This window comes from Diceros bicornis, chromosome 35, assembly GCF_020826845.1.
Source record: "Diceros bicornis minor isolate mBicDic1 chromosome 35, mDicBic1.mat.cur, whole genome shotgun sequence".
Classification (NCBI taxonomy): Eukaryota; Metazoa; Chordata; class Mammalia; order Perissodactyla; family Rhinocerotidae; genus Diceros; species Diceros bicornis.
In genome coordinates, this window is record NC_080774.1 from 33,949,467 (window position 1) to 33,965,609 (window position 16,143).

The window sequence follows — 16,143 nt, forward strand, 5'->3', positions numbered from 1 at the left end:
CATTAAGAGGACCTGCTGCACAGAGTGACTGTGCCAACTCCATGAGGTAGAAGAGATGGAAAGCTGGGTGGGCCCTGGCTCATCTGTGCAGGGAGAGGCTCACTGTGTACAGCCCGGTCCCTGGTGGCCCAACCGGCTGCTCAGGAGGCTCAACAGCCTCAGGACTTATTAGACATCTGATGTGTATTTCACTACAAGGGAGACAGACAAGGCCTGTGGTTGTAGCTGCCACAGGGGGATGTGCATCAGAATGTGGAGTGGGACCAGAGAGGGGATCAGGGTATTGGAAGATGCCCCCTTGGGATGAGCCGAGTTGAGCCACCGTCTGGAGCTTGGAGTTAGCCAGGATGGGCTGGGTCAAAAGCCCCTCTCCCTTCCCTGCCAGTATTGGGTCCTGGGTCATCCTGTGCTGGGTGTCCTCGGGGGACAGAGAAGAAAAGCCAGGGACTGTCACAAGGCTCAGGCCACATCCTGAGCTTTCTGAGCTCCAGCTCTAAACTGTGACTCCTGTGTGGGACTTTGGGGGCTGTGGACACAGACCTGGGGTGTGGCAGGGCTGGGTGACACTCCCCCTGTTCTCCAGGACCTCTTCCGGAAGGTGGTGCCCTCTCCGTGCCTGGGCTCCACCTGGGGCAAGAGGAGCAAGCCCGAAATGAACACCAGACACCTACCGTCCAGGCCACCATCGACCACGTCAGAAGGGTGGCCAGCTTCGTCATCACCCCCTGCCTCAGGGACCCGAGCATGACAGCCCAGGACAGGGCGAGGGTGGTGGAGCGCTGGATCCAGGTGGCCCAGGTGTGCTGTGGGAGGCCCAGTGGAGTCCCTCTCTGAAGCCTTGGGAACTGCCTCTCCACCTTTATCAGCTCCCAGGATTGCAGTGTGTGGTCTAAGCCCTTGCACAGTCCCTAGGCCCTTCCTGCTAGGGGCCCGCTGACTTTGACTCCAGGTCCCAGTGAGAGGATGCTCACTTCCTACCTGGCTCCTTCCCTGGGTTGAGCTAAAATCCTGTTCCCTGTGAGTGTTACTCTTTGGGTCCTAAATGTGCCCTTCTGGGACTCCCTGAGCATCTGTCTCATCCAGGAGGGGAGATTTAAATAGAAGGGGACTGAAGCTAGAGCAAGTGGGGCTACAGTGCCCCACCTCACAGCTCATTCTCTTCCCTTCCCCAGGAGTGCGAGAACCTGAAGAACTTCTCCTCGCCCTGCACTGTCATCTCTGCTCTGCAGAAAACCTCCACAAGCCACCTGAAGAACACACGGGGGAAGTTTCCCGGTGGGTAGGCCTCTCTCCATAGGAGGACCAGGGTGGATGGGGGATCTCCTGTATGTCTGCCATTGGCCCCTCAGTCAGCTGGGAACTCCTGGGAGGCAGCAAATGCTGGGGACAGGGCCTGGGCCTCGGCAGGGGGTCTCTAAACCTCCCGGGGTCCTTAGTGCACCAGTTCTGCTTCAGGACTCGGTTTCCCTAAGTGTCAGGTACTAAGTTGAGCCAAATTGGGGATTTTCAGGTGTTTATAGCAACAAAACTCTATGCCCATTTGAAACTCAAAGCAGTCAAAACAGAGCTGCTCAGTAGATCTGGGGAGTGGAGACCCCAGTGACCAACAGGAGAGCCCCCTCCCAGTACCATGAGACCTTAGCGCTCAGAGGAGCCCAGTGAGAACACTTCTCCAGGCCATTTGAATCTCGGGTTTGCAAAGAAAAGGGATTTGCATTTAGACCCCTCACATTATTCCTAAATTTATCCCTCGTTCTTTCCCCTCCCCTGAGAGAGAGCCCTGAAAATCTTCAGGAACTCAATAGTCAAGACAAGTCCTTGAGCAGAGAACTGATGATCAAGGTAGAGTGGAGGCTGGGGGTCTGGAAAGAGAGGAGGGGTGTGGAGGAGGGGCACTGGGCAGGCTGTGGTTTTGATAGTTTCTCACTTGAACTTTCTCTGAAACATTCCCGTTTATTTCATCCAGGTTAACAAGCAGAGGGATCTGTTCTGCCCATGGGCAGGTGGGGTGCCGTTTGTGGGCAGGAGGCCCTGGTCATGAGACACAATGGTGTTGGCTGGGCTGTTCCAGGAGGAGTTGCCGAGCTGGCGCCATCAACAGGTCTCTGGCTTCCATGTATGTCCATCCTGCAGGATGTAGCTTCTTCCATGCTGTTGGGTGATTGGTGTGGGTTTAGCCCTCAGCCTAAAACTATCCTCAGGAAGCCAGGACCCCGCTGCTCCTTCTATCTTCACCACATCTCCAAGGGGCTGCAGCCTGCCTGCCCCAGGGATGCGCATGGCAGAGGATTCCCATGGCCCAGGTGGACAAACAGGCTGCTCATCCTTAGGTGAGAGATGTGTGTGCATTCTGGGACTCCCCCCTGGACCCCTAGAGCAGTCACTTGAGTGAACCACAGGAGTCTAACCTGAGTGCCTGGTTGGCAATGACATATGCCCCCGGTGGCTTATGAGAAGCGTCTAGGCAACTGATGGATTCTTAGTGGATCCTGCTGAAAGGAAGTTAGGAGTCTCATGTAAACAGGGAATCAAAATGTCCTGTCATCCCCTTCCCTGTTGATCAGAGGTGGCACCTTGGGGGTCCAGTTCCTGAGTGGATAAAGAAAGAGTTCAGGGGCCTGCCCAGTGGCGCAAGTGGTTAATTGCGCGCACTCCGCTGCAGCGGCTGAGGGTTCACCGGTTCGGGTCCCATGCGCGCACCGACGCACCGTTTGTCGACCTATGATGTGGCAGCGTCCCATATAAAGTGGAGGAAGATGGGCATGGATGTTAGCCCAGGGCCAGTCTTCCTCAGCAAAAAAAGAGGAGGATTGGCAGATGTTAGCACAAGGCTGATCTCCTCACAAAAAAAAAAAAAAAGGATTCAGTGCAGGGGAATGTCCTGAGGCGTTCCTTGGGGAGGAGAAGGCTTTGGCTTGGCCTCTGGCCCAGCCTGGGTGCCAGACACTCCACGGGACTGGGGCAGGCAGGAGCCACTCTACCAGACTCCCAAGACACCACATCCTCTCCATCCATGACTCGGCCCAGGACCAAGCTTTGAGAGGTCACGGGACAGGACTGTTTTCAGTGGTGGGGCTGGGGGTTAGGCGAGGATGTTGGAACAGGGCCTCTGGCTGAGAGGGGCAAGCGGCCTCTCCTCTGTGGGCCCCTGAGCAACTCTCTGCCCATGTTTGGGCCTTTGTCTCCTATTGAGGGAAATGGAGGGATGGTGATTGTGTGGTGCAGGCCTCACAGGGTGGTGTTGAGATAAGAGGGAGGAAAGAAATGTGGGAGCTTTCTGCCTGCTCCACCTGGAGGGGTGAGGGCCAGAACAAGGATGACAGTCTTGTGACACTGAGTCCTCATGAGAACCTGTGTGGTAGCTGGAGTTCTCACACTTTCCAGATGAGGAAACAGGCTCAAGGAGGCCAGGCCACGAGCCCAAGCTCACACCCAGAATGAAAGTTGGAGCTGGGCTTGTTCTGGAATCACAAGACCTTGGAGGATGGAATGACATTGGTACCAGTTGACTCAAGTCAGATGTCTAGTGTCGGAGGCCAGTGGTGCTGGAGAGAAATGGGGTGAGGGGAGTATCGCCTCGCTGACACTGTCCTCGACCCTGACAGGAGGGGCCCTTCACGTTTGCCCCCCCAGAGAGCAACCCCCAGAGAGTGCAGGAGAAGCAGCAGCAGCAGCAGGTGAGTGTGCCTGTGGGGGAGGGGCTCTGCGCTCCCAGCTGGAGGCCTCAAATCAAGAGAGGAGGGTCCTTTCTCTTGGTGCCACAGTGCCCAAATCCCCTAGTAGAAGTGACCAAGAGGAGGGCCTGGAAGAGCTGGTGCAGGATGGGTTGTTTTGGGGAGGGCCAGGGAAGGCACACCCTGTGATTTGCCAGAAGCCGGCCCTGGGAGGTGAGGAGGAGGACTGTGGTGTTCTTGGGGTGTGAAGGGAGTAGGAATTGACGGGAGGCTGCTGAGGGTCCTAGGCTGCTCCTCATGGGAACCCTGTGGTGGGCCAGGAGGCTGAGGGTGGGGACTTTTCAGGAGAGGGTCTACATGGGGTCTACTTGAGAGCAAGGGCTCATCCCACCTGCACCCCGATGTCACAGGGTGTCTTCCCCTATCTTGGCAATCTGCTCAGTGACCTGCTGATGCTGCACCTGGCGATGGGTGACTATCTCGAGGTGGGTGAACCTGAGGACTAGGCAGGAAGGACCAGGATTCTGAGCCTTGGGATGTGGGAGCCCCCAAACTGAGCTCTGAGTTCTCAGCACTTGGCACATCTACTCTCATGAGAGCCTCGCAGCTGCTCCTGGGAGCTGGGGCATCAGTCCCATCTTAGGGATGAGTGTAAAGAGGCTCTGCCAGAGACACCCGTTCCAGTTCCCCAGGCTGGGGAAGCTCAGAGCTGCCTGATGGCACAGCTGCGTGAGGTTTTATCTGAGCTGGACTCAGCCTCTAACTCCTATGCTGCCCATGGAGGGACAGAGAAGTCGGGCGCCCCCAACTCAGGCAGCACATAAGTTGCTGAGCAGTCCCCTCTGCCTGAGGCCTCAGCCTCCAAGTCTGTCATCAGAGAGAGTTGTGCTGCCAGGTACCTCAGTCTCACTCCCATGTCCTCCTAATCTGGAGCCCAGAGCCCGGCCTAGGTACAAGTCCTGTTTTCTCTGCATGCCTGGCCCCCTCTGGGGACCTGGCAATAGTGCAACACGAGAAGGGGTGGGCATAGGGGGTAGTCAGACTAGGGGGCTTTGTCTGATGGACTCTGGCTGTCTACCTTCCAGGGGAATGAGAAGAGGACTGAGGAGCAGCTGTGGCACTCCCTGCAGGGGAGGAGAAGGAGGTGGAAATCAGAGACCTTCTGGGCAGAACAGTGCCTGGCTTCACCTCCTGTATCTTACATTGTGTGGAAGAGTTTGATAACAGAGCAGTGGGAGACCCATCCAATTGGCGGGTGGGTTGAGGGGAGGATGGCATCAAGGATATCTTCCTGGAGGAGGGGCTGATTATTCCCATTCTGAGAACTGGTAGATCCTGGATGGAACTGGAGGGAAGGATGGTTTCCAGGACTGGTCCCCTGCCCCACTTCTCACCTCCAACAAGGCCCCTGCAGCATCCCCCACCCAGGCCCTGTGTGCATCCTCTCCTTCCCTCTGGTCCCAGGAATACCGAGTCATGAGGAAGATCCTGCTGCTCCAGGAGGCTGCCAAGAATTACAACCTAGAACCCGAGGGAGCGATTTGCGGCCTGGTTCCAAGACATGGAGTTGCTCAACGAGAATGAGAGGTGAGGCTGGGCAGGAGTTGGGTGAGGGCAGGGGTGGACTCTCCCTGTTGGCCAGTCCAGAGAGCCTGTCTCCATGGTTCCCCACTCATCCCCCGGCCTTATTACATGGCGACATCTGGGACACCCAGACTCCAGCTGCTGGGCAGGCAGTGGGGCGACACCTGAGGTGTGGTTCCTGGTAGGCTCACAGATGCCTCTCTGTCCTGTAGCTACAACCTGTCCTGCCAGCCAGAACCCTAGACCTAGTTGGCCTGCAAAATACGCAAGGCCAAGAAGAACCGGCCATCATCAAGGTCTGGGGTGAGTGAGTGTCTGGGCCGGGGTGACTGACTCCTGGGGGTTCAGTAAGGCTTCGGGCTAAGCGTGGCCTTGGGGAGTTGGATAGCTGGCACTGGGATCCCAGCTCCACTATTGACCAGTCCTGCGACTGGGGTGACTCTCTTCAGCTTCCTGAGACTCCGTTTCCCCCTCTGTGAAATAGGTGATACTAAATGATCGCTCACGTGGCAGGGACGAATGGGGTACTGGTGGCTGACAGCACTGAGCACAGGGTCTGAAGCACCCAGTGCAGTGGGGACAGGGTGGGGGGCCATGATTCAGAGGGAGGCCGCAGAAGATAACCCGACTCTTCTACTCAGCCCCCAGGCCCCAACGCCGAACCCCGTACCAGTGGCTGATCACAGCCCCATCCTCAGCAGCAGGGACACAGTTGGGATGCTTGCGATGCACCAGGCCAGCTCCTCCCACTTGATGGGAAGGGGAGCATTGTAAGCTGATTCCTGGGGTCCCCTGAAGCCCAAGAGAGAAGGGACGACCCCATCCCAGCTCCCTGACATCTCTACCTCAGCACCTACTCACCCATTGGGGAGGGCCAGTGGTTATTTGTTGTAAATAATAAATGACATATTTGAATATTATATTAAAGTCCTGTTCCCTTTATAGCTTGGGAGTTGTGGTGTGGTTCTGTCGCTTTCTGTAGGCATGTGAGTGAGACACAGAATCTCACATTTCTCCTTGAATCAAGAACTCTTCTGGGTCATCAGCTTATTTTATGTGGGAGAAGGGAGAAGGGCCAGCCCCTTTTTTGGCTAGTGACATCACTCCCAATTCCCCCTAACTCCCAGGACAAGTTCATTTCAGTATCATTCAGCTGCTCCAGGGGCAGACACGGCCCCCCGCCCGTTCTCTTGGGATTTAAAGGTTGATGGTACTTTCAAAGGCAAAGCAACAACCACTGAAATGTGGGTGTCTTGAAAACAGCACTACCCAGGACCAGGTCGTGCCATAGGCAGGGGGTGCCTTTCTACATTCTGGAGGAAGAGGGAATGTTTTCTGCTTCTCTTGTTGAGGTTTCTTTTGACCAAATTTTAGGAACTTGTAGTTTTCTAGTTCAATCTCTGGAATTGCATCAGCTCTAAGCTGGGAAAACAATGTAAAAAGATCAAAACATGCACTTGGAGAGGACAAGGCCCGAAAAGGTGATTTGCAAATGGACTAAAGGCAGACAGGACTTTCCCTCCTGAGACCCCTCTAGTGCCTCCGTGTTCACTACTGACCTAGAATTGAATCCTGCTGGGATCCTTGTCCAGGACTCTGAATTCTGTTTCCTGCTTGTTTTGTATCCAATGGGAAAGATTTGTGATGCAGCTTTAAGGCTACCACTGGGCCTCATTCCATAAACACGACCGCTCTCTGTGAACCAGGATTTCCAGCACACCTGCCTTCCGTATGCCATTCACTTTAGGGCAGAAATTCCCTAGAAGGCTCCTCCCTGGCTTGGCCTGATGGATCCCGGGTGAGCTCTACTATGCCAGGATAAGGGACCATAATCCTGACCAGTGAGTGACCCCACACTGTCCCTTGCTGTCCAAGGTGAGATTTGAGGCCGTGTCATTCTGAGGTCCACGGTCTTGGACAGTCCTCCAGTTTACACACTCAGTGTTGATGTTGCCAACTTGTCCAAATGGGGCAATTGGGCCCGAGCCATTAAAGTGTGTCACTCCTGGGTGGTTGTGTTTTTTTCCCCAGTCTTGTGCTGTGGTTACATTACAACCACCCGATGGGATGTGAACCTGTTTGGAGCTTTGAAAAATGAGGCATGACAAGGGTGTGGGGTGGTCCAGCAGGAAATGCCACAGAACTGATGATCCATGGTCATGTATGAACACAGCCTTACCAATTAAAATACTGAAATGCTTCCCATCTGGTGGTGAATAGATACTGCTCTGAGCTCACACTGAGAACCCACCCCACGACAAGGGCTTTCAAAGGGTTACCAAGTGGCATTTTGAACCTCATCCCTTGGAAACACCATGTAAGACAAGGGCCAGATGAATCACTTGGCACTTGTGAGTTATCGCCTCCTGTCTGATGGCTGCAAGTGTCACCCAGACACACAGGCTGGACTCTGCCAGGGAAGCCTTCTTAGGACAGCTAGAAACTGAGGATGACTCCTGGTTCCCGGCATCCCAGGCCCTTCCTGACATGGCACAGCCACCCAGGAAAGTGGTTTGGTAATGGAAAGACTGGGAAGGCAATACTTCGCCTCCAAAGAGAAAGAGAAGTGCCAATAGCGAAAGCTTGATCCCTCAACTAGTCAATTAAATCTCAACAAGCAGTGAGTTCTTGTCAGATTACTGATGTCGAAATGGTCTCTTTTGATAATAGCATGATCCCCCAGCTGCCATGTCCATCTTCATGAATCAAATTTCCAACACATATCGATCTAAAAAACTGAGGGACATCTGGTATTTCCTTAGATGCAACTCTGAAGTAGCATGCAAGAAGGAACACAAAAATGGAGACCAAAAGTAAATATCTAATTTGAGAACATAGACATCGAAGTGCTTTTGAAATAATATTTTGGAATCTATTGGAATATTACACAAAAAGAATAATCCACTTTAAGTAGGTTTTACTGTGACTGTATGGGGCAAAACTGAATCATCCCATGACGTTGATAACTCGCTGCTGACTTGAAAGTACAAATAAATAACATACATAGTAAAGGAAAATGAGAGAACAGCATGAAAAAGGAAGATCTTTCTCTCCTCACTTGAAACTCAACCTCTCACCTCAGAAAGAAATCACTGTGTATATTTTCTGTCACGCAGCAGAGTTTAATAAAAGAAACATATTGGTATATTTCAAAGTTTCAGGAGCTCAAAGCAAGGAAACATTAGGGACGCTGCCAAGAGACCTCACTGAGGTGCCTGCTCCATTTTGTCTGCTGTCAAGACGGCCTTCTTGGCCCCTCACTTTCTCTCCCTCGCTAGCAAGTCTGTCCGCCATCAGTGCTATCACCAGTCTCTCTCCTGTTCTCTTCACTGCCCTTTCCTCCTTCCTGATACCTTCCTCAGTCGCCAGAAATTGTTGGCAGTGGAACTGTGGAATGCCCAGATCAGCTCCTGGAATCATCTCTGCCAAATCTGAAGACCGGCAGGAGTGGGCATGGGACCTAGAGTGTAGACCACCTGCGAGCACACCTGGCAGGGATTCACCTGTATGACTAGGTGCAAGTGTTTCCAACGCTTTGGCAAGATTGAAAGGATTTACTAGTTGTCCTGCACTTCTGCAGGCCTTGAGTCCTTGTGGTCTCTTGGGCCAGCAGACCTGGTGGGGCTCATCCAAGGTGTCCTCCCAGAGACCCTTCATTGCCAGGATGGGATGGAATTCTAGTAACTGGCCTCTTGAATATGTCACTAGACATCCTCAAAGGGATGGAGATGTTTAAACCAGGCTTTGGTTTGGACTGGTTCCCACAGTTATGCTGCTTCCTCTGTGAAGACTTGGCTATCATCTTTCTTTTCCTCTTACCCTACAAAAATAAATCATGAAATTGGGTCAAATGATAAAGGAAGCCTGCCTTTTTAGGACAATTATCCTGGCTGTTTTGTACTTCCACCCTCCCTCGATCCCCTGGGGATAGATCTGACCTGTGTCCTGGGATGTCATCAGGCAGATTTGCATCAAGAACAGAAAGCTCAAGGTCAAAACTCAAGGCTACTCCAGATCATTTCTCCCCCTCCATCCTGTTAAAACCCCCTCCTTGTTTGAGTGTGTTTCTATTCTCTTCTTGTCCTTGTCACTCTCAACCTCATAAGTCCTGGCACTCCCTCTCAGGACAATCGGTCCCCAGTCCTTTACTAGTTCCCAAATCCTACCATTTCTGTGTTTTCTGACTACTCATTTGCTTAATCCATTGACCACTTGGTGTTCATAGAAGTTAAATCAATAGTGACATTATCAACCACCCCCTGTTAGCGACTTACTCCCATATCCCAGATGTTCACATAATCCAAATGGTTACGTTCAAAAGTAAATAATTCAGAAAACATATTCACCCACCACAAATTCCTGATCTCTAATATTTTTATTCAAACACTCATACAGTAGATACCTGTGCCTCATGATCAGAAGTAATGCTAGATCACCGATCCTCACCTTAATTTCCTCCTACACCTATCAATCTTGGATTCCATGGACTATGATCTCAATAATTTCCTTGGAATAATAAAAAATTCATTACCACTCATTTATGTTGTAAACCTCCAAACCCAGAAGATCCCAATTATCTGCCATGCCGCAGCTACTGCTGGTGTTATAACAAGCTGAATAAAAAGCATGAAACATGATCTTTTGGTACCACTGTAAATATAAAACCATCTGCATCAACTGGGAAACATCCATAATGCCTGGAAATTTTGTTCTCTTTTTTTGTGTTGGCTCAATAACAAGAAGACAAATCAATTTAAAAAACGGGCAAGGGACCCGAGTAGACTTTTTCTAATGAAGACATACAAGTGGCCAACAGGTGTATGAAAAGGTGTTCAGCATCACTAATTATCAGGGAATGCAAATCAAAACCACAATGAGCTATCACTTCACACCTGTTAAGATGGCCACTATCAAAAAAACTAAAGATGGCAAATGTTGGTGAGGATGTGGAGAAAAGGAACCCTTGTGGGAATGTAAACCAGTACAGCCATTATGGAAAACAGTATGGAGGTTCCTCCAAAAATGAAAACTAACATATGATCCAGCAATCCCACTTCTGGTATATGCCCACAGGATTGAACTCAAGGTCTCAAAGAAATACCTGCACTCTAATGTTCATTGTAGCTAATTCACAATAGCTAAGATATGGAAGTAATCTAAGTGTCACTGATGGATGAATGGATAAAGAAATGGAATATTAGTCAACCTTGAAAAAAGAAGGAGATCCTACCACTTTTGACAACATTGATGGACCTAGAAGACATTATGCTAAGCGAAATAAGGCAGACAGAGAAAGGCAAATACTCACTTATATGTGGAATCTTAAATAGTCACACTCATACAAGCAGAGGTTAGAATGGTGGTTGCCAGGGGTTGAGGGGATGGAGAAATGGGGAGCTGATGGTCAAAGGATACAGAGTTTCAGTAATCAAGATAAATAAGTTCTGGAGATCTAGGATATGGCATAGTGCTTACAGCTAACAAGACTGTGTTGCATACATCACATTTGCTAATAGTGTAGATATTAAGAGTTCTTACCACACAATAATAGTAATAAAGGAGGTGAGAGAAAACTTTGGGAGGTGATGGATATGTTTGTGACCTTGATGATGGTGACAGTCTCAAGGGTGTATACTTATGTCCAAATTCATCAAGCTGTATATGGAAAAGTATGACACCATCGTTGATTCTTCTGCACCTTGAAATAGGCCGTGTCCTCATCACAAGAGAAAAAAATTTGTAACTATGTATGGGGATAGATGTTAACTGGACTTATTGTGGTGATCATTTCAACATTTATACAAACATTGAATCATTATGTTATACCGCTGAAACTAATTTAATGTTGTATGTTAACTTTACCTCAATAAAAAAAAAAACACACACACACAACAGAAAAAACCATTTTAATATTGTAAATGAGTTCAGTGAATCCCTGAAACTGCCCCATTCCCATAGGGGAGTTACAGGAAGCAGAGAGGATGAAGTAAGATGGAAGAAAGTTGTACAAAACAGTATTCAAATTAAAATCATTTAAGTTGATATCAACTCCTTGTGGCAAAGTTCTGTGAGAACCGATCTTTCACATTTTTCCTGGAAAAGCATACCTTCAGATCCAACCCATAATAGTTTCCTCATTTGCTCTAATAAGAAAATTTTAACTTAATAAATAAAACCAAAAGCATCCCTTATGTATGAATAAAGTTAGTGAACTTTACAGAGAAAAGAGCATATTTGCACAATCTCAATAAAGGTAACAGAAGAACAGAATGATGATGAAGTCTCATTCAAGCTTATCTTTGAAAGCCAGTAAAACCAGGTTATCTTTTCAAGAATGTGTGTAGAGCTGACAACCTTGGAAGATAGAAATAGTGGCCTCCTCTGGAGCAAAGGGCAGGCTTGCTTACTCCCCAGTATAATAAAAATAACACCCCTCCCCAGGCCAAAGGTCAGCAGACTTCCTGCCTGTTATTGAAGATTTGAGTTCCTTAAGCTCTGAGTTCTTGCAACCCTCTGCATGTTTCCTGGCCCACTGTGTATCATCCTGTAGGAAGTGGGATTTAGTGAACCAGTGCAAATGTTGATACTCTGGCCACTGCCATTGCTGTGTCATTAAGTCTTGTGTCTCTGACCCATGGGTCTCGTGTCTTTTGCCAGCATCTGTAAGACCATGGTAGCTAACTTATTCGTTTGCAGGTAAGGTAAAATATCAGACCATTCACAGTTCCTGACAAGCCCTTAAAGTAACTAGTAGTCTTAGGAACAGAGAGCTATCCAGAACAATATGCATGGATGGTCCTCATAGAAGACTTCATGCAACCAAAACTTTAATAAGTGTCTCTGACCTCTTTTATTTCTACCTCAATTAGAAGGAGAGGCACCAAGCTTTATAGACCTAGGGCTTGTGCAAGCCACCTGGAGACCTAGTGACCAGAAACTTCCCATGGGGAGCAAAGACAGATGGGCATATTTCCAAAATGGACCCATATGCCTCCCGATCATCCAAAAGACAATACATTATCTTAATTTATGATGATTTGAATCATTAAAATCTTGTGATGGGCCAAAGATACACTTCTCAGAGGACTGGGGCACATGGAAGTTGTAAGAAGATTAACACATTTGGTGAATATCAAACTCTGAACTAACTTTAGTGTTCTAATCAATCAAAAGGTACAACAAATTTAATTAGGTAGATTAAATGATATTTAATGGTATGCCTGATTATTACTCTGCAATAATGAACAAGCAGCTCATGTAAATAACTACAATTGGCCTTTAAAATATGATAGGACTGTTTGAGATAAGCTGGAGAGAAGGAAAGGGAGAAATAGATAAAAGCTAGCTGCTCTGACACCACTCTCAAGACCCCTGGATCTACATGTAACCCAGGAGATCGAGGCAGATGGCTGTGTGCCTAGATCCTCCAGCACTGTGGTTCTCAGGGATGTCACAGGGCTGAAGCAGCTTCCTGAATCGTGTTTACACGTCCACGTGTACAATACCCTTGACCATGGGGATGAACCACCATTCAATCATCCCTTACACCCCTCTAATTAACAATTAGATTTCGGAATCATTGTACCATTAAATGATAATTTATTCCTCAAACCTGTAGGATGGCGAGCTAAAAGAAAATGAAATTTCAATGGCTTCTTTTCTTTGAAGGACCAAGATGTTCTTTCACACTTAGAATCCGGATTAGAGGATAAATCCATCAAGTCAATGGAACAACTTAAGAAATGGACAGAGGGATATTTCATTCATATATACACAGTTTGCACTGTGGCAAAAATAGAGTTATATTTAAAAAAATTAGAATCTTTTGAAATTTTACAGATATTACAGACTTTGTTCTGCTTATACTCCCTTTGGTTTACCAAATCAAACTCACTCTTTAATGGGCATTTCTAGCATTGAGTGTTAATAACAGCAGCTTTTTTATTTTATTTTATTTTTTTTTTAGATTTTATTTATTTATTTTTTTCTCCTTAAAGCCCCAGTAGGTAGTTGTATGTCATAGCTGCACATCCTTCCAGTTGCTGTATGTGGCACGCAGCCTCAGCATGGCCGGAGAAGCGGTGCGTCGGTGCGCGCCCGGGATGCGAACCCGGGCCGCCAGCAGCGGAGCGCGCGCACTTAATCGCTAGGCCACAGGGCCGGCCCACAGCAGCTTTTTTAAATTCTTATTTTTCCAAGGTCAAAGACCAAGGGAAGAGGTCGTCAAGAGGTCAAGACTAATCTATCTACGGATGTGGCAGCCTTAACTATGGATGTTCAAGCCAGACATTGCCAGGAGAACCACATCTCTTCACCCATAGGTGAGTTTTTACTAGTAATCACAGAGACTTGAGAATATCAAAGGAAATTCTTTATTAAGAACCAAAGTTATGGATTCCTATCTTGGGTTCATTACTTTGAATTTTTGACCCAAATCATATACATTTATTGGACCATGTTCAAGTCTATGATCTTTAGAAGATGCAGCCTACAGCTGAAGAGAAACAGATACAACACCAAAATCTTACCCTCTCTGAAGCACAACTGAGAGCCCCTGGAGTAAGAAGTTTTCTAGACAAGCAAAAGTCATTCTTCTTCTGAACAAAGAGAGTAGAGGCTATTCAAACATTCAACTTTAAATTGTTAACATGACTTGTTAGATTGTGATGGAGCAAGCCTCATACCTTCGAAGTTTCATGATTTTTCTCCAGAATACTGAGATGGATGTCCTTAAAGTCCAGTTTCCCCATAAATGTCTATATTCAGTGATAAAATTAAATTCCCTATAAAATAATTCTCCGTGGCTTAGTGGTTAAGTGCTCCACTACTGGTGGCCCGGGTTCATATCTGGCACTAACACCCCGCTTCTCCGGCCATGGTGAGGCCACATCCCACATACAGCAACTAGAAGGATGTGCAATTATGACGTACAACTATTTACTGGGGCTTGGGGGAAAAAAAGGAGCAGGATTGGCAACAGATGTTAACTCAGAGCCTGTCTGCCTAGGCAAAAAGAGGAGGATTGGCATGGATGTTACCTCAGGGCTGATCTTCCTCACACACACACAAAAATAATAATAATAACAATAATAATTCCCATAAAATTGTTAAAAATATATCATAGTCTCTGACCAAGTGGAAACAAGGCAAATTGAGAAGTTGAATAGCAGTGTAATAAACTCCATACAAGGATCTTACTGCATCATTTCATTAGTGAAACTGGACGTAAATCCCATCTCTATCAAAGAAGAAATAAACAGATCATGGTATTCCTGTTCTTTGGAGTACCTCTAAAACTTCTAAAACGCTAAGTTAGAGTGGCAAGCACTGATAAGGAGAGACGTCTATGATATACGATTTGGGAAACAGCAAATTGCAAAATGATGTAGTTATGTCATTTATGTTAAAAAAAAACTTTATGTGTATTTATAAATTCATAGGAAATGTCCAGAAGAATAAGCTGCAACCTCTTAACAATAGTTCCTTCTGAGTAGGGGAGTGAGTTAGCAGGGAAAGGGATGGATGGGGTAGGTTTCACTTTACTCTACATACATCTGGGTAATTTGACTTTTTTTTACAGTATGTATTTCTTTCATAATTAGAAAAATGAGTAATGTGACCGTTTGGTGCAGGGCAATACTATTATGTTCACCAGTCTCTGTACTGTATGTTACTGCACAGCACGGACTGTAGGAGAAAGCCCAGAGGAGCAATGAAGACAAAGAAGACATGACACCTGCAAAAAGTCAGTGGAGTATTTCTCCATAACAAACCTTTCAGGTGAGTGATGGTCAGTATCTTCCACTGCTCCAGCTCTCGCAATAAACCTAGAACCTGCCCAGGGTAAGCTGGAGGACCATGCCCGACTAGTCCACTCCCCGCATGGGGCCGATTTGTGCAGGGTGACTGCCATCAAGCAGACAATGGACTCAGGATGGGGCGTGTGCCTTTGGAGAGGCTGGCAGAGAGGCGCAAAGTGGAACACCAGCTAAGTGCACACACCTGAGAGGCCGAGTTCCAGGTGGAGACTCAAAATGTACCAAGAAATTGTGTGAAGTGAAGGAAGCTACTCAACCTCTCTGAGCCTCAGTGTCCCCCCCTGTAAAATGGGGATCACAAGCCTACTTCACAGAGCTGTTGGGGAAGATACATAAAAGTGTCTGTGACAGTCAGTGTCACATTATTAACAAAGTCATCTCCGACTTCAGAAAATCGATGAAAAGAATAATGTTAATGACCAAAGACGAGATGCCCAGCTTCGTAAGCAGCCCCAGCAGCATGAGAATGAGAGGAGCTCCGACTAAGCAGGGCTCTTCACAGCTCCACTGGAGACGATGAACACGGGCTACACCAGGATAAGGGGCTGTTGTACAGTGACTCGTGTAGTGAGGGTGGATCCCTAAAGACACTGTGAAACAGAGTTACACACAGTGGCTCCTAGGGAACAACTACAAAGCAATCAATGCAGCAGATAAGAGTGGGAATGGGGCAAGCAGAGGAGGGTCAGAGTGACAAAATCTGATGGAAGACATTGAACCACGACGAAAGCCCAGCTCTGTCAACAGCTGCTGTGGTTGTGCCAGGAGATCAAACGTCTGAGACAGCCATTGTGGGGACTGCTGGGAGCACAGTTGTCACTGCGGCCACACCCCAACAGCAGTGCATCAGAGCACACACACCCTGAGACTTTCCTCTCCATTAATCTTTGTTTTAAGATGATGAATATCCTCATGTTACAATGTCTCCTTCCAACACTTGTGGACCAGTGTCATCAGAACCCCCTGAAGAGGGCACAGGCCAGAGTAGGATGGAACACTGGGGCCTGGGGGAGCGGCACTGCACCTGACTACACGGACTATCACCTGGGCCTATTGAACACGAGAGA

General features: G+C 48.1%; 1 protein-coding gene across 7 annotated transcripts; it reads left to right on the plus strand.

The window, feature by feature from the left end:
* The first annotated feature begins 1,039 nt into the window (after positions 1-1,039).
* LOC131398567 (ral guanine nucleotide dissociation stimulator-like) lies at positions 1,040-4,289 on the plus strand. Of its 7 annotated transcripts, XM_058532235.1 has the most exons (4): positions 1,040-1,275; positions 2,004-2,116; positions 3,606-3,677; positions 4,085-4,289. In XM_058532235.1, the coding sequence occupies exons 2-4, from the start codon at positions 2,048-2,050 to the stop codon at positions 4,178-4,180; spliced, it is 237 nt and encodes a 78-aa protein (XP_058388218.1). In that variant the 5' UTR covers positions 1,040-1,275; positions 2,004-2,047; the 3' UTR covers positions 4,181-4,289. The 7 variants fall into 7 exon arrangements, 1 of the variants encoding a protein (XP_058388218.1); XR_009216938.1 differs by lacking the exons at positions 3,606-3,677; positions 4,085-4,289 and adding an exon at positions 3,385-3,423 and having other exon boundaries at positions 2,004-2,330; XR_009216941.1 differs by lacking the exons at positions 3,606-3,677; positions 4,085-4,289 and adding an exon at positions 2,202-2,632.
* The last annotated feature ends 11,854 nt before the right edge of the window (positions 4,290-16,143 follow it).

Bases quoted from the DNA above. Each gene is read 5' to 3' on its own strand.
- LOC131398567 (XM_058532235.1), top strand. From the start codon at position 2,048: ATGGTGTTGGCTGGGCTGTTCCAGGAGGAGTTGCCGAGCTGGCGCCAT. The intron at 2,117-3,605 runs GTATGTCCATCC...CGACCCTGACAG, and splicing joins AACAGGTCTCTGGCTTCCAT to GAGGGGCCCTTCACGTTTGC. The intron at 3,678-4,084 runs GTGAGTGTGCCT...CCGATGTCACAG, and splicing joins AGAAGCAGCAGCAGCAGCAG to GGTGTCTTCCCCTATCTTGG.